Source organism: Phaseolus vulgaris, chromosome 2 (assembly GCF_000499845.2).
Source record: "Phaseolus vulgaris cultivar G19833 chromosome 2, P. vulgaris v2.0, whole genome shotgun sequence".
NCBI classification, from domain to species: Eukaryota; Viridiplantae; Streptophyta; class Magnoliopsida; order Fabales; family Fabaceae; genus Phaseolus; species Phaseolus vulgaris.
In genome coordinates, this window is record NC_023758.2 from 46,869,127 (window position 1) to 46,882,509 (window position 13,383).

The 13,383-nt window shown below is 25.5% G+C and overlaps 1 protein-coding gene across 1 annotated transcript; it reads right to left on the reverse strand.

Moving 5' to 3' along the window:
- Positions 1-1,262: 1,262 nt before the first annotated feature.
- Positions 1,263-4,823, reverse strand: LOC137812752 (bidirectional sugar transporter SWEET4-like). Its single transcript, XM_068614938.1, has 5 exons — positions 4,544-4,823; positions 4,409-4,445; positions 2,560-2,938; positions 1,687-1,806; positions 1,263-1,592 (listed from the first exon to the last, which is right to left on the reverse strand). The coding sequence occupies exons 1-5, from the start codon at positions 4,587-4,589 to the stop codon at positions 1,425-1,427; spliced, it is 750 nt and encodes a 249-aa protein (XP_068471039.1). The 5' UTR covers positions 4,590-4,823; the 3' UTR covers positions 1,263-1,424.
- Between the last annotated feature and the right edge of the window lie 8,560 nt (positions 4,824-13,383).

Genomic DNA, 13,383 nt, shown 5'->3' on the forward strand with positions numbered 1-13,383 from the left:
TCTTTATGACCTTAATTTAATGATTTAAAATAGGTCCTAATTTAAAACAAACTAGTTCAAAACTTAGAGAACTACAGTACAATAATTTTATAAAAAAATTATTAAAGATTTTATTTTACTTTAAATATGAAGATTACATGTTACATTGTTCTAAGCAACTCTTACAAGTTTTACAAACTTTATTCTACTAATGAAGTTTTGTGAAAGTAACTTTTACAGTTTTTTATTTAAACTTCAATTTTTATAACTTAAAAAATTAATTGAATTATTATGATATAATAATAATAATTTCATACTACTACTCTAAATATATATGATTGATGTTGAAAAAAAAATCTTAATATTTAAGATCATAACTTTGATACTTTTCACTATATCGCCTGAATATGTTTCAATTGAAATTTTTAATAAAATTTAAAATTCTTATATTGTTAGAATAGCAAATCTGTACCTAGAGAGATTATAATAATAATTATTATTATATTTATTGTAGGGTTTATATTTTGTTTCTATTGATAAGAATGTAAAATCTTTGTGTATAATTTTTTTAAGTCCAATTGAATTGGTGTGAAATAACTTTTTTACGCATACGTTTTTTCTTTATTTCGTTGTATGAATGTAATTGAGAAGGAAGAAAATAGAGATGATCAAATAACTTTTTCATGAATTAAAATTTAGATGAGTGGAAATTAAGCACGAAGGTAATTAAGTTTGTAGAACCCGCAATAAAATTAATTCATTCCCCTCATAAAGGCATGAAATAAGAGGGAAAGCATATAATTTTTCCTTTGTTGTAGTTAATTTCCTTTACTATTTATTTCATACACTACCAAAAACAATATATAGCGTCTCAAATAATCCTCATTATTGTCTAGTTATATTTTTTATGCTGAATTAGTACACATTTTTTAAGTCTACGCCCACTTAGTAAACAATGTCATGTTCACTCTTTGAATAACACACATAAATGTAAAAGTTCTATTTTGTAATTTTTACAGGAAATAAAATTAAAAAAGTCCTCTTAACTTAAACTATAACATTGTATTATAGCTTTCACAACAAATAATTGTTTTAAATTCATATATAAGCATTGTTACTTGTATCTGCTCTTTAAAGTTTTATTGAGAATGAAAAAACAGATTTTGGAAAGGGTGAAGGAGATGAAATATGTTGAAAATCTCACTTCGAACTTAATAGTATATAATTGGATTTAAAGTTTAATTATTAATATAAATGATAATTACTAATAAATTAAGAAGAGATTTAACATTTAAACTTTGTTGCAGTTGATGTATTTTGAATACAATTATAGGAGGTTGAATCGACTACAAGCAATGTTGAACTTGCATCTAACAAAACCTCTTATTGGGAGAGAACAGAGTGTAGAAAGGGATGATCTTAATAATGATCAGAATGAACGATGATCAATGATTTGGCTTGGATTGTTCGCTTCCATTACACACCGTCACATGTGACAAATTCACCTCTTTGTTCGCATTTCTTGCTGCTATCTGCCGCTGAGTGGACTTGTAATAGGTGGCGTACAGAACCAGTTGAGCCACCGCTAGCAATGTTCCAAGCCCATTTGGTATCTGAAAATCAACAACAATGCCAACAACTTACTATTCATTCCATTTAAAGTGATTATGTTAATAATTCAAATCATTGAAATTAATTTGTATCTACAGTGATGAACGGGTCGAAACGGATGAGAGCATAAGTGGTCCAAGCCACGCCATTCCCAAAAGAGGCCAGAGAGAAGTAAAAGGGCATGTACTCCACACTCTTAGTCTTGATCACCAGTTTCTGCACAAGTAGTGAACACAATTAACTATGTAACTAATTACCTTCAAAATTACTAATTGATTGGATATAAATCGGGTTTGAGTTAAATATTATAAATTTTTTTAATATCTAGTCGATGAGATCTCCAACGCACTTTCATGATGAGGTTATCACCTCTTGCATGAAATCAACCCACTATAATATCGGACTTAGTTTTTCGTGTATTGACCATTTGGTCTGTATGGAGATGATGTTATAAGTTGAGATGATGTCATAAGTTGTTGGTGGAAGAGTAAGAGGGAGTGTTGTAGGCGTTTTCTTAGTGGTCTTTAAGTAGTGACTTTTTTAGGCGGGGGTGGGGATGAGTCGTGAGGAATAAGTTATTGGTTGTGTGCTTTGTATATGGGTTAGATCACCTCTTAAGTGACCCACATTTATTTATTGTTTATTGCTGATAAAAAAATGAAATTATATATTATAGATGGTCTGATAGCGATCCGATAACGAGTGACCTACAAACAATCGTTAGGATAAGCTTGAAATGACTCTAATATCATATTAAGAAGTGAAATTTAAACCTAACTCAACCATTAATTTACTATATTAATTTCACACTCATTTATATATTATGAAATATTCTAATATCTAATGATATTTTCAACAAATATGAATATAGTATGTCCACGTGCAAACTTTTTCGATCCTTATGGATGCGTTCAAGATAAGGGTAACGTGAATTAATGCATGGAAAAGAAGAGAGAGAAAGAAAATTACCATGACTGATAAGGGTGAAGCATACATCATAACATTGAAGAGAATGGAAATGGTTCCAACAATTTCAGCGCGTTTCTTGATAGTGTGGACTTGAGTTAATGTGACAAAGGTGAGAACAGCAACAAAAGCGAGTTCCAACAAAAGCCAGAGGATAACCTTAAGCCTCTTTTTTCCATCGGAGTAGATCAAAAAGAGTGTGACAAATATGAGTTCAAGAACAGAACCAGAGCCATTAATGGTTACCACCAAAATGCTGTGTGGGTTCACCATGGGTAGACCATAGAGGGTCCAAACCATGCAGTTCAGTAGCGTAGCTAGGTATGGGATGGGTGAATACTGCTCCACTGATCCCTTCTTCCATATTTCGATAAAAGTTGGCCTGTATGAATTTCAAGAAGACAAACAAGTGTGTTCATATTTCGTACTAATAAATGTTCCAATGGACCCAAAATTATTTGGTTAACATACTGTAACAAGGTTAGATATCTGTTTTGTTTTGAGAAATATTCTGATTAAATGTGCATGAGAGAGAGAGAATAAAACCCAGTTTTTGTTTGCTCTTGGTTGAGGTTGAACTATAATTTATTTTTATCAGAAGCTAGAAAAGTTGATTGTAAATACAAAATATTAAAAACAGTTATTTTTTTTACAAGAATAGACAACTATAAATATAAATCATTAGGTAATATTTGAATGGTGAAGATAAAATAAAAATTTTAAAGAAATTTGTCAATCCTTATAATATGTCGGTATTTTAGGAAGAAAGGTAACTTTTTTGTCCTTTTATTGTTTTAGTTGCTATAATATATATAATAAATAAATAATTCCATTGAGCATAACTAAAAAATATATATTATAAAGACAACACACACGTGTATATATATATATATATATATATATATATATATAACTTTTTAATGATAGTATGATAATTGTAATTAACTTTTTGATGTATTAATACCTACTTGTTCCTATATAATATAATCATCGCTTTCTATTATTTAAATTAAAAATATTTTGTTTTCCTACTTTTGATATAAATTTTAAATAAATTACTTATAATATTCTCTTCAAATAGTATTCCATGTATAATAAAACTAAAAAGAACAAATTTTCCTTTAAAGGAAAAAGATGGAATATTTGTAAAGTCTAGATTATGGTCTTACTTTCTGGTATGCAATGTTTTTAGTTTTCATGTCATATACTGAATCATGTGAGTATGGTCAGCCTTGGGATTGTAACTATTCGGTGCACTTGCATTACCTTAATTATAAAAACATTATCTTATTTTAAATGTAAGAAACGGTGAGTAATATAAAAAAATTGTGTTTATCATTTTTATACATTTTTTATAAATAAAGGACACAGGTAGTACTTTTCATTAAAAATAATAAAAAAAGTTATGAAATGAACTAGCACTATATATTTTCTATAGAATTTGAACAATTTGGCATTCAAATGACAAACAAAAAACATAAATACTTTTTTTTACACCAAAATAAAAACTAATTAACATGAAAGGATCTCTTCCTTCCTTTATGAGATTAATAAAGGTCAAAGAGTTATTTTCTTCTCAGGAGAAGCAACTAGTTTTAGTGTGCAATTAAAATACTTTCCAGAGTCAAATCTTTAAAGGTAAAAAAGAATGTCCTCAGCCAGAAAGGTTCTTCAACGGAAAAAATGGCACAAAATAAATGATCAGAATAAATTTTCCTATTTAGAAAAACCCTAAGTAATTATATTTCACAGGCAACCACTGCATATTTTGGAAGGAGTAACGAAATACAGTTTTGTTTTATTTCACCAAAAAGTAAAGAAAAAGGGAAGAGAGAAAGATGAAGAAGCTTACAGTGGGGAGAGAAACATGGCACCAGAGATGATGTTTCCTGAAGTTAAGAAAAACAGGAAATAGAAAAAGATTGTTCAGAAGAGTGAAATGAAAAGAATAAGGAAGTTTAAAAGTGTTTAAAGTTGAAGCAGGAACCTATGATGCCAACCACTGTTCGAGCAATATCTGGTGGTGCTGTCATGGTTGGAATTAGCTGAGAGAATTGTAGGAGAAAGGGAATGGTATATAAAGAGAGAGATAAAGTGGCGTTTGGTTACTGAAACATGACTTGACGAATGAAGTGCAAGAAATGAATTAGGAGGAGTCGGTGAAAGAAGCTGAATATGTAAGTAAAATGAAATTAGGGTAATTGTATAAATGGAGTTTTGGTGGATGAACAAGTGCATGTATTGGATTGCCAAACTCCTCTCTTTCTACACCTGTAAGTTTTCTGCTCCTTAAATAGACCCCGAATGAGACAAGTTTCTCCACAATTTAATACCAGATAAATTCAACAATTTTTTTTTACATTTTTAATATTATATTAAAATATATATTTAAAAACTTTATTCTTTTAATATTTTCTTAATATAATATAAGAGTTATTTTAAATTTATTTTAATACAAAATTATTAAATTTATTAGATTATTTGTTATTAAATGGTTATCATATCACTTAAAAATATATAATTTTATGCATAAATTAGTAATTTTTGTTAAAAAATTTATCTGTCGATTTTGATTTTATAAGATTCAATTAAATTTAAAATTTACTTTTCAATAAATTAATTTAATTTTATAAAATTAACTTATAAAATTTATAGAACTAGTGACTGTTTTGCCTTTGCCTTCTTACCCATGTGAAATATATGGAACAAGGTTTTGTTTCAAAATAGACTATGATGAAAATACAAAAATATTAGTATACATGTAATGTAATGAATAAAAGAAATATAAATGTAATATTTTTAAACAATTAATGAGACAAAAAAGCATCTATCTTAGCATGGGCAAATATCTAACATTTCTTTAAAATGCGTAAGCATCTAGCTTGCCTCTACATAGCTACGGGTATTATTGTACTTATTTTTTATCAATTAAGAAGAATAAAAGTATAAATAAAAAAATAAAAAGTGTTTGTAAAGTCACAAAATTCTAGAAGTGACTGATATATTTTACGCATATAAATAATATACTAATTCTGTTGTATATTATAATATACAATATTATATTATTAATATTAAAATGGATATTACAGTGAACTTTACATTGTTTGGTTATATAATACCTTTCCTTCTTTACATCAAACATTATACAGAATAAAAAAATATTCTTTATTGCAAACATATTTTGTTATTTTTGCTGTGGTTCCTTAGATATCAATGGCACCCAGAGTCTTCTAAGTTGACGCTTTTAACATGATCACTACTCAGCCATCGCTACAGTGATAAAAGAAGGGACAAGAAATTCTTCTGTCATAACTCTAAAATAAACAAATATCATTAAATAAAAACAAAGTAATTTACTAAAGTACTAAATGCATTAATCTTTGAATGAAATACGATCATTTGGAATATGTTTTTAATACTTTTTAAAAAAAATTATTCAGTGAAATATATTGGCTTTATTCAATATAAGTAGGAGTACGTTTTTAATAATTCCACACTTTATTTTATAAAATAGTAATACGCTAAAAGTGGTAAATAGTAAAATGTTAATATTTATTTTGACGAAAATTTCATTCCCACGTATATGTATATATGATGATGTATTGTAAAATATTCAGAGATTTGAGAATAGAGGAAAAAATTTAATTTGTACTAAAAAAAAATCATTAAATATCAAATAGAAATCAATATTTAGATACCAAAATTAGTTATATAGTCTCTAAAATATCTCTAATTTAGTCACTATAACAATTAATTATTTTTTTTCTCTAAAATTGATTTCTATTTCATGATTTTAATGATAGTATCGTAGTGTTTAATTATATTAAATTTATCTAAACAATATTTTATAAACAATTATCTTTTTTAAGAACTCGAAATATGATTAAAAGAGAGTTATTACAAATAAAAACACTTTAAAGTTTATTAAATAAGATAAAATTAATTCATCACTTTTTTTTCTTTCATTTATTTCAAGTGTGTAAAATATTTTAAAATTAAGTAACATTAAGGATACGCTTGAAAAATTAAGATGGTAAAATAACATTATGCTAAACTTCTAAATGGATAAATAAATAAAAACAAAAAATAATTTTAAACGTGGACAGATAAGAAAAATAACCAGGAGTATTTATTATTAATTTAACACTAAACAACTCTTTATATATAATAGAAAAATTTATTAACTAATTTTGTAAATTTTAGGACCAATATTGAGTAAGATGATATGGTCATGTTGAAAAAAGACACATGTTTTTTTTTTATAAAATAAGAACTAAACATTATTATTAGTTGTATACCCTCACTAATTATATTTAATAAAATTTGTCTCTTTCTCTTTTCATCGTTATCACATTAATGTAAAATCCTTAATTTTTTTTACTATTTTTTTGTTGATGAATAATCAAAATACTTAGTCCTCTGTGATACCTAGGTTCACCACTATATTTGATAATTCCACAACCTTCAACTCATTTGGTGAATAAACTGTTGGACAATGAAATTTGCCAACTATTTGAGCTTAATTGCAATAATTAAACAGGAAAAAGTATGAATAATTTTGGAGATTGGTTAAGAAGACAATCGGAAATAGAAAGATACCTAATATAAAGTTTTATTTATGAAACAGAGAGACCCATTTGAAATAATTTGGAAATAACTTGTTTTCTTTTTTGCAATTTTTCACTAATGTATGTAAATCTCCGGGGTTAATTTTTAAACCTCATCAATTTGTAATTAGAGAGTGGTAATTAAGTAAAGTTCTTAAATAGATAGAAACAATTCAAACCTTTATAGAACATATTTTACTTCCTTTGTAATCAATCAATGATAGTGTTAAATTCGACAAAAAAGAGAAAAATATATTGGAACACCACAGAAAAGAAGAAAAAGTACAGGCCATATAATTAATTAAGAAGGAGAAATAGTAAGTTATAAGCATTAAAGTACCAAAAACCAACTTTAGATAAAGTCAAATAGCCATCACCAAATTCTTCATCACTATTAGTTGATTTTAGTTTCTAAAAAGTAACTAATTACTCAGTTGACTAATTAACTCAACTAAAATTAATTAATACAGCATTCACTCTATTCTTTTAATGGTTAAGTTTAATTTGTATAACTTGGATTTTCTATTATATTTAATTATTTATTACCATGATTAGTCTGTCACTGTACCAGTTTAAATTAAATATATTGCAAATTTTTAGCATATTAAAACTCGTTGATTTTGTAAATTGAGTTCTCAAGCATATATAAATGCATATATATGGTTATTATTATTTAAACATAGTATTAGACATTTATCACTGTTTCGATATGTTAACATAGTCTCAAATAGTTCGGAGTTGAGATTAATGTCAGTTTATATATTTTTTCTTCCTCCAATCCACCGAGACGTATTTTAAGAACAAAATCGTGATGAAGTATCAACTTCCAAAACGGACAATACCTCAAATAACACTCAACTGAGCAGACAATACCTCAAATGCCCTCAACTGAACAAACAATACCTCAAATGCACTGATTGACCTAGCGATAGTATCTTTCGAACTTGAGTGTAGAACCACAACAAAATTAGTTAGTTTGAAGAAGTGATATAGTTTTATTTTGGATACCTGAAAGTGAAAGCAACACCAGAGATTATGAAGAGCTGAATTTGATAGGTTCCACTAAGTGAATGCATTCATAGAGATAGATGTGTTTTTGCCTATAAAATAAAAGGGGAGGTGTGTGCGCCATGGCATTCATGCATAAGCTTGTGTTTGTGTTGATATAGTATCTGAAACTGACGTCTAATTCCACCTCTGCAAGTAGAAAATTCTCTTTCAACAATTCCACCTACAAACAGAAATTCCTTAGCCTCCACTAACCAAAGCATCGATTCTTCGAACCTTCTTGTCTACGAGGGTAGAGGGGATGAAAAAATTACTCTATTTTTAATTCTTTGATACACACAAAATTAAAACTGGAAGAAGACAAAAAGAGAATGAAGTCTATTCATCTCACTTTTTTTCTTCAAATTTACTGGATTTAAAGTAATTAAACGTTCTATATCGGTGAATTTTGTTAACAAGCGTCCAAATTAGACTTGAACTCTAAATGTCTTGTGCGTGTTCTTTCTACTCTCATTTTTGTTATGAACCTTGGTTATTTCCCACCACTTTCTCTTGTAGTGTTGTTTTTTTGACAATGATGGTTGCATGTTGTTTCACCATTAATTTTTTTCCTTTAGATAATGTACATACCTTGGTTGGGTATTAATGCTTTTCCCAATGGAAGAAGGCCATGGATCCGAGTACAAGCTATTTGGGAGTAAGTGTCTTAACCTATAACCTAATCTATATACTTCTTTAACTTTTGGTTTGGTTGAATGGACCACGCTATGAACTTTTTTTTGTTACAAATACTTTCTTTTGAATCATATCTTTTCTACTTGATTTTCTTTTTCAAGAAATTTCCTCGATCTTTTGAATATATGTTTCGGTATCTAATTTAGTCAATATAATAAAAATATATATATTTTGAAATTAGTTAAAATTTATTAATATTTTAAAAATAAGAGTAATATGAAAGTTAAGTTACAATTATTTTGCTTTCTCACCCCGTATTTCTAACTGTATAGAAGTTATGAATGTAATAGGATGTTGTGTTCTGATAATAGTGCTTAACCCATATAAAATTAGTGGTTTTTTTTTACTCTTTAAATAAATTATCACCACAAATAATATAGAAAAGTATTTTTTTTATTAAATTGTGCTGAAACAGACACCTATCCTTACATAACACACCTACCAGCCCAATTTGACAGCCAATGAAACACACTATGACAGAACTACACTTTGATAGAGCAATTGAAATAGGTAGAATGACTTGTAATACATTTACAATATAGTTGTAACATTATAAAAAAAGTGCATTATCTTCTTTACTCATTATAAAAAAGTGCATTGCCTTCTTTTTTTCAAAATGCAAAGGTGTCTAGAATGGGAATATTTGCACAATTTTATTGAATAATGTTATGTTAAATGCTTCTTCTTTGGATATGCAAACTGAATTATGCTTGAATTGTGAAATGTAAATATGTATTTAAGTGTCATTCATAAATATTTTTAGGAGTTTTTATGTAAGTGAATCATTTAAATGTGATAAAAATAAACGAATCATATTTGTTATTAAATGGGATGATGGATGGAGTTTATTATTTTTATTTCCTTGTGTTACCTATTTTATTTTATTTTATTTATTATGCTGTGTCATTTGGGTTAGGATGATCTTATTATGATCCAGAAGGTTCTCTTAATACCCAGTCCTGTAAACATCATTTTAATGTGTTTAGTCACCATCAATTTTGCTATCAAATACATTTTCAGATTAATTTTAACATTATGTTTCGAAAGTGAGTTATTTCAAAATTAAAATTTATTAAAATAAATTGTAGATCTTTCTCCAAGTTTTCTATTGACTTGCAGCTCAAACAAATAATATAAGTACAATTCTAGATATATGAAAAACTTTTATGATATTCACATCAAATTTGACTTTATATCTCTTCTTAATCAAATGATGATTGATATTAAGTAATTTATATTTTTAATATTATTATTATAAGGTTATAAAGTGAACTTTAAGTTTAATTCAATCGTAATTTATATGTTGAAGTTTACACTCATTTATATATTATAAAATATTTTTATTTTCAGTCGATATGAGATATTAATACTCTTCACATCAAGATTTTCTATATATTTATGCATTATGTGATATGACCTAATAATAAATTCAATAATTCTCTCTATGCTAAAATCTAGTTGATTTTAATATTAACTTAAAACTAACTCAATTTTACAAAAATACTCATAAATTATAACATCAAATATTATTATCTGACAAAATTGTTTTAAAACACACTCTGGATGCTTCTAAAAAGAGAATGGACAACTAATGTTGACATCAACAAGAATCTTAAACAATATTTTGATATGAAAATCAAAAGAACAATATAAATCAAATCAAAATTGAAGTCTCTCCTAACTATAAGGAAAGCAGCTGAAAAGGTGAATGTACTAACAAAATGGATGCATGAATGAATGATATTTGTGCTTATTCCCTTAAATTATTGCATCCGATTATGAAGGATTAGTATGAATAATAAGATAATTTTATTGTAAAAGAGGAAAAATAGAGGATGATTACATAGGTTAGTGAGAAAGATGTGAAAATGCAGAATCTATCTATTAGGCACATTGGGTGTCCCATCTAATTTATTTGATTTTGATTTTGATTTGGCTTTATTAGGTATTCTTTATCCAAACAAATAAAACCTAACTCTGTTATTAGGTATTCTCATATACACACACTCACATTCTCATTCCCATCAACAAAAATAGATGCGTTAATTCTTAATTCTATGCATAAAATCTAAAAGTGGGTTAAGAGTATATTCCAAAATAAATTACTATTTTCGTTACAATTCATTATAAAAACTAGTCAGTTTTTTTTTACAAAGACATATTTCAACGTTCAATTGTAGATGTTGCAAAATTCATTCAATTGTTTAAATACTTATATAGTGAAAAATGAATTTTATATATTAAATAAAAATATTCCTTTATATATTATATACAACAAGTAATGGTAAAAAAATCTTGATACTATCAATGCATAATAATTAGAGAGTTTAGTTTTCTGTAAATGAAAACATCTGTCTTCTATCAATCTATAGAAAATCAATCTGCCTAAGAAATAAAATAATTATCATAATAATTAATAAAATTATTGTTATCGTTAGATATTTGTTAGGTTGCATGTTTTGTCATTATATAACAACATTCAAAAATTTATCCAGTTATTATATTTTATATAATTTCTTATAATACTATAAAAAAATTATTAAATAATATAGTGATTAAATTAGAGAACATTTTATAGATTAAAAAAATTATTAATTTTTTTATTAATAAATAATTTCTAAATTTGTATTAATTAGTTAAAAAAAAAAATTCTACCAAATTTAATTAAAAAATAATCTAGAAATCAATAATATTTTTTATATCTAAAATAATTTATAATTTAGTCAATATAACAACTAATTAATTTTTATCTTTAAAATAAGTTTTTATTTAATAATTTTTTTCAGTTTAATTATTAAAATATTATATATATATATATATATATTTTGTAGGATATTTTTTATTTGCCTTACAATTAGATGCATAGCATATGAATGCTTTTTTTTCTGTCTTTATATTCAGAGTGCCTTTATTTTTAGCCTGAGAGCTTATTAATTAATTTATTATATTAAAAGTATTGGGTAAATTAATGTTAAATTACTAATTGATAGATGTAAAATAAATAATATAAAAGTTATGTGTTAATTAAATGTAATTTTTCTTTATTTTTAGAAATTTTAAATTTTTATTTTTTAGTTTAAAGTTTTGCTTTGTTGAATTTATTTTTCATAATTTTTATTATGTTTAATTTTCAAACACAATCGCGTATGAAAGATTAATTATTTTAATTTATAATGTTAATTTTTTAAAATTTAAAATACATAAAAATATTTAAAATAATATAACAAATATTAAAATAATACAATGATTGTTTCTATAAAATTAAAATCCATAGCAATAGGCAAAAATAAAATATTAATAAAAGGAAAAAAATACGAGTAATTAATTTAAATGAATTTAAAAAGTTGATGAGAACAAAAATTAAAACTGTATCATTAAAAAATAGAAAATGTGTATCCATTTTCAGAATTGATAAATTAAAAATTATTATTCTTAAGATAACATGCTTTAATTTAATACAAGTAATTTATCTCTAGAATACTGGTGTAAGAATATATTGAGTTTTACTTTAATTTAGAGATAAAATAAGTTAAAAAGTATTATACTAACCCAATAACGATATGGTGACAGACAAATAAAAGGGAGATAATGTTAGGTGAGATTGTCGGAGAAAAATAATTAAGGAAAAATTAGTGATTGCGATTTAACATGGACGAAAAATAAAAAATAAAATAAGCATTCGAGTTACTTTTCTAATTATTTATAATATTTTAAAAAAAGGCACATTTTATGTGCTTAATGCATGCACACAAAAATACAAGAGAAAATAATTAATATTGCGTAACTCAATCTTAAAAATGTTTTTATTTTTTTTATTGATGTGGAATTTTAACATATTTTCTAATATTATGTAAGACTATATATTTGTATCCGATAGCTATATAATAATAAATATGTTGATAAATTCAACAAATTTTTATTAAAATAGAGTTTATATGATTTTGATTATGACTTTTAAATCATCTCTGACTTTAAATTTAATTTAATTTTGTAAAACTGAATTATAAAATAATATTTATAATTATTTATATATTATAATAAAATATTATTAAAAGATAAAAGAAGACAAAATGAAATTGAATTTTTATCTAAGCATATATTATTTGAAGTTTGAAGTTCCGTAGTCCTTGAGAAAAGTTAACGTAGTAGTAACAACACAACAAAGCATATATAAGAATGTAAGAATATAATCTAACCCTTTATTTGTCAGAATAAAATAGAAAATTATAGGCACCACCAAGATTAATTATAATTTCATTACTTAATAATTGTGGCAGATTTTATTCCATTATATTTAATCATTTTACATATTTTATTCTCCATTTTTGTGTACAGCGACTGCCCCTTCGAATATTCTTCCATGAATTTCACTCTTTTTTTTTCTTTGACTTTGTGCTAAGTAAATAATTAACATGACCCCATAATTAACTCTTCTTAAGAAGTATTCAATTAATTAAAAAGAGAGAATAGTAGTCAA

Coding starts and splice junctions, on each gene's coding strand:
- LOC137812752 (XM_068614938.1), bottom strand. CDS start 4,589: ATGACAGCACCACCAGATATTGCTCGAACAGTGGTTGGCATCATAG. Junction 1,807..2,559: donor CTTCACCCTTATCAGTCATG/GTAATTTTCTTT, acceptor CTACTTGTGCAG/AAACTGGTGATCAAGACTAA. Junction 1,593..1,686: donor GTTTCGACCCGTTCATCACT/GTAGATACAAAT, acceptor GTTGATTTTCAG/ATACCAAATGGGCTTGGAAC.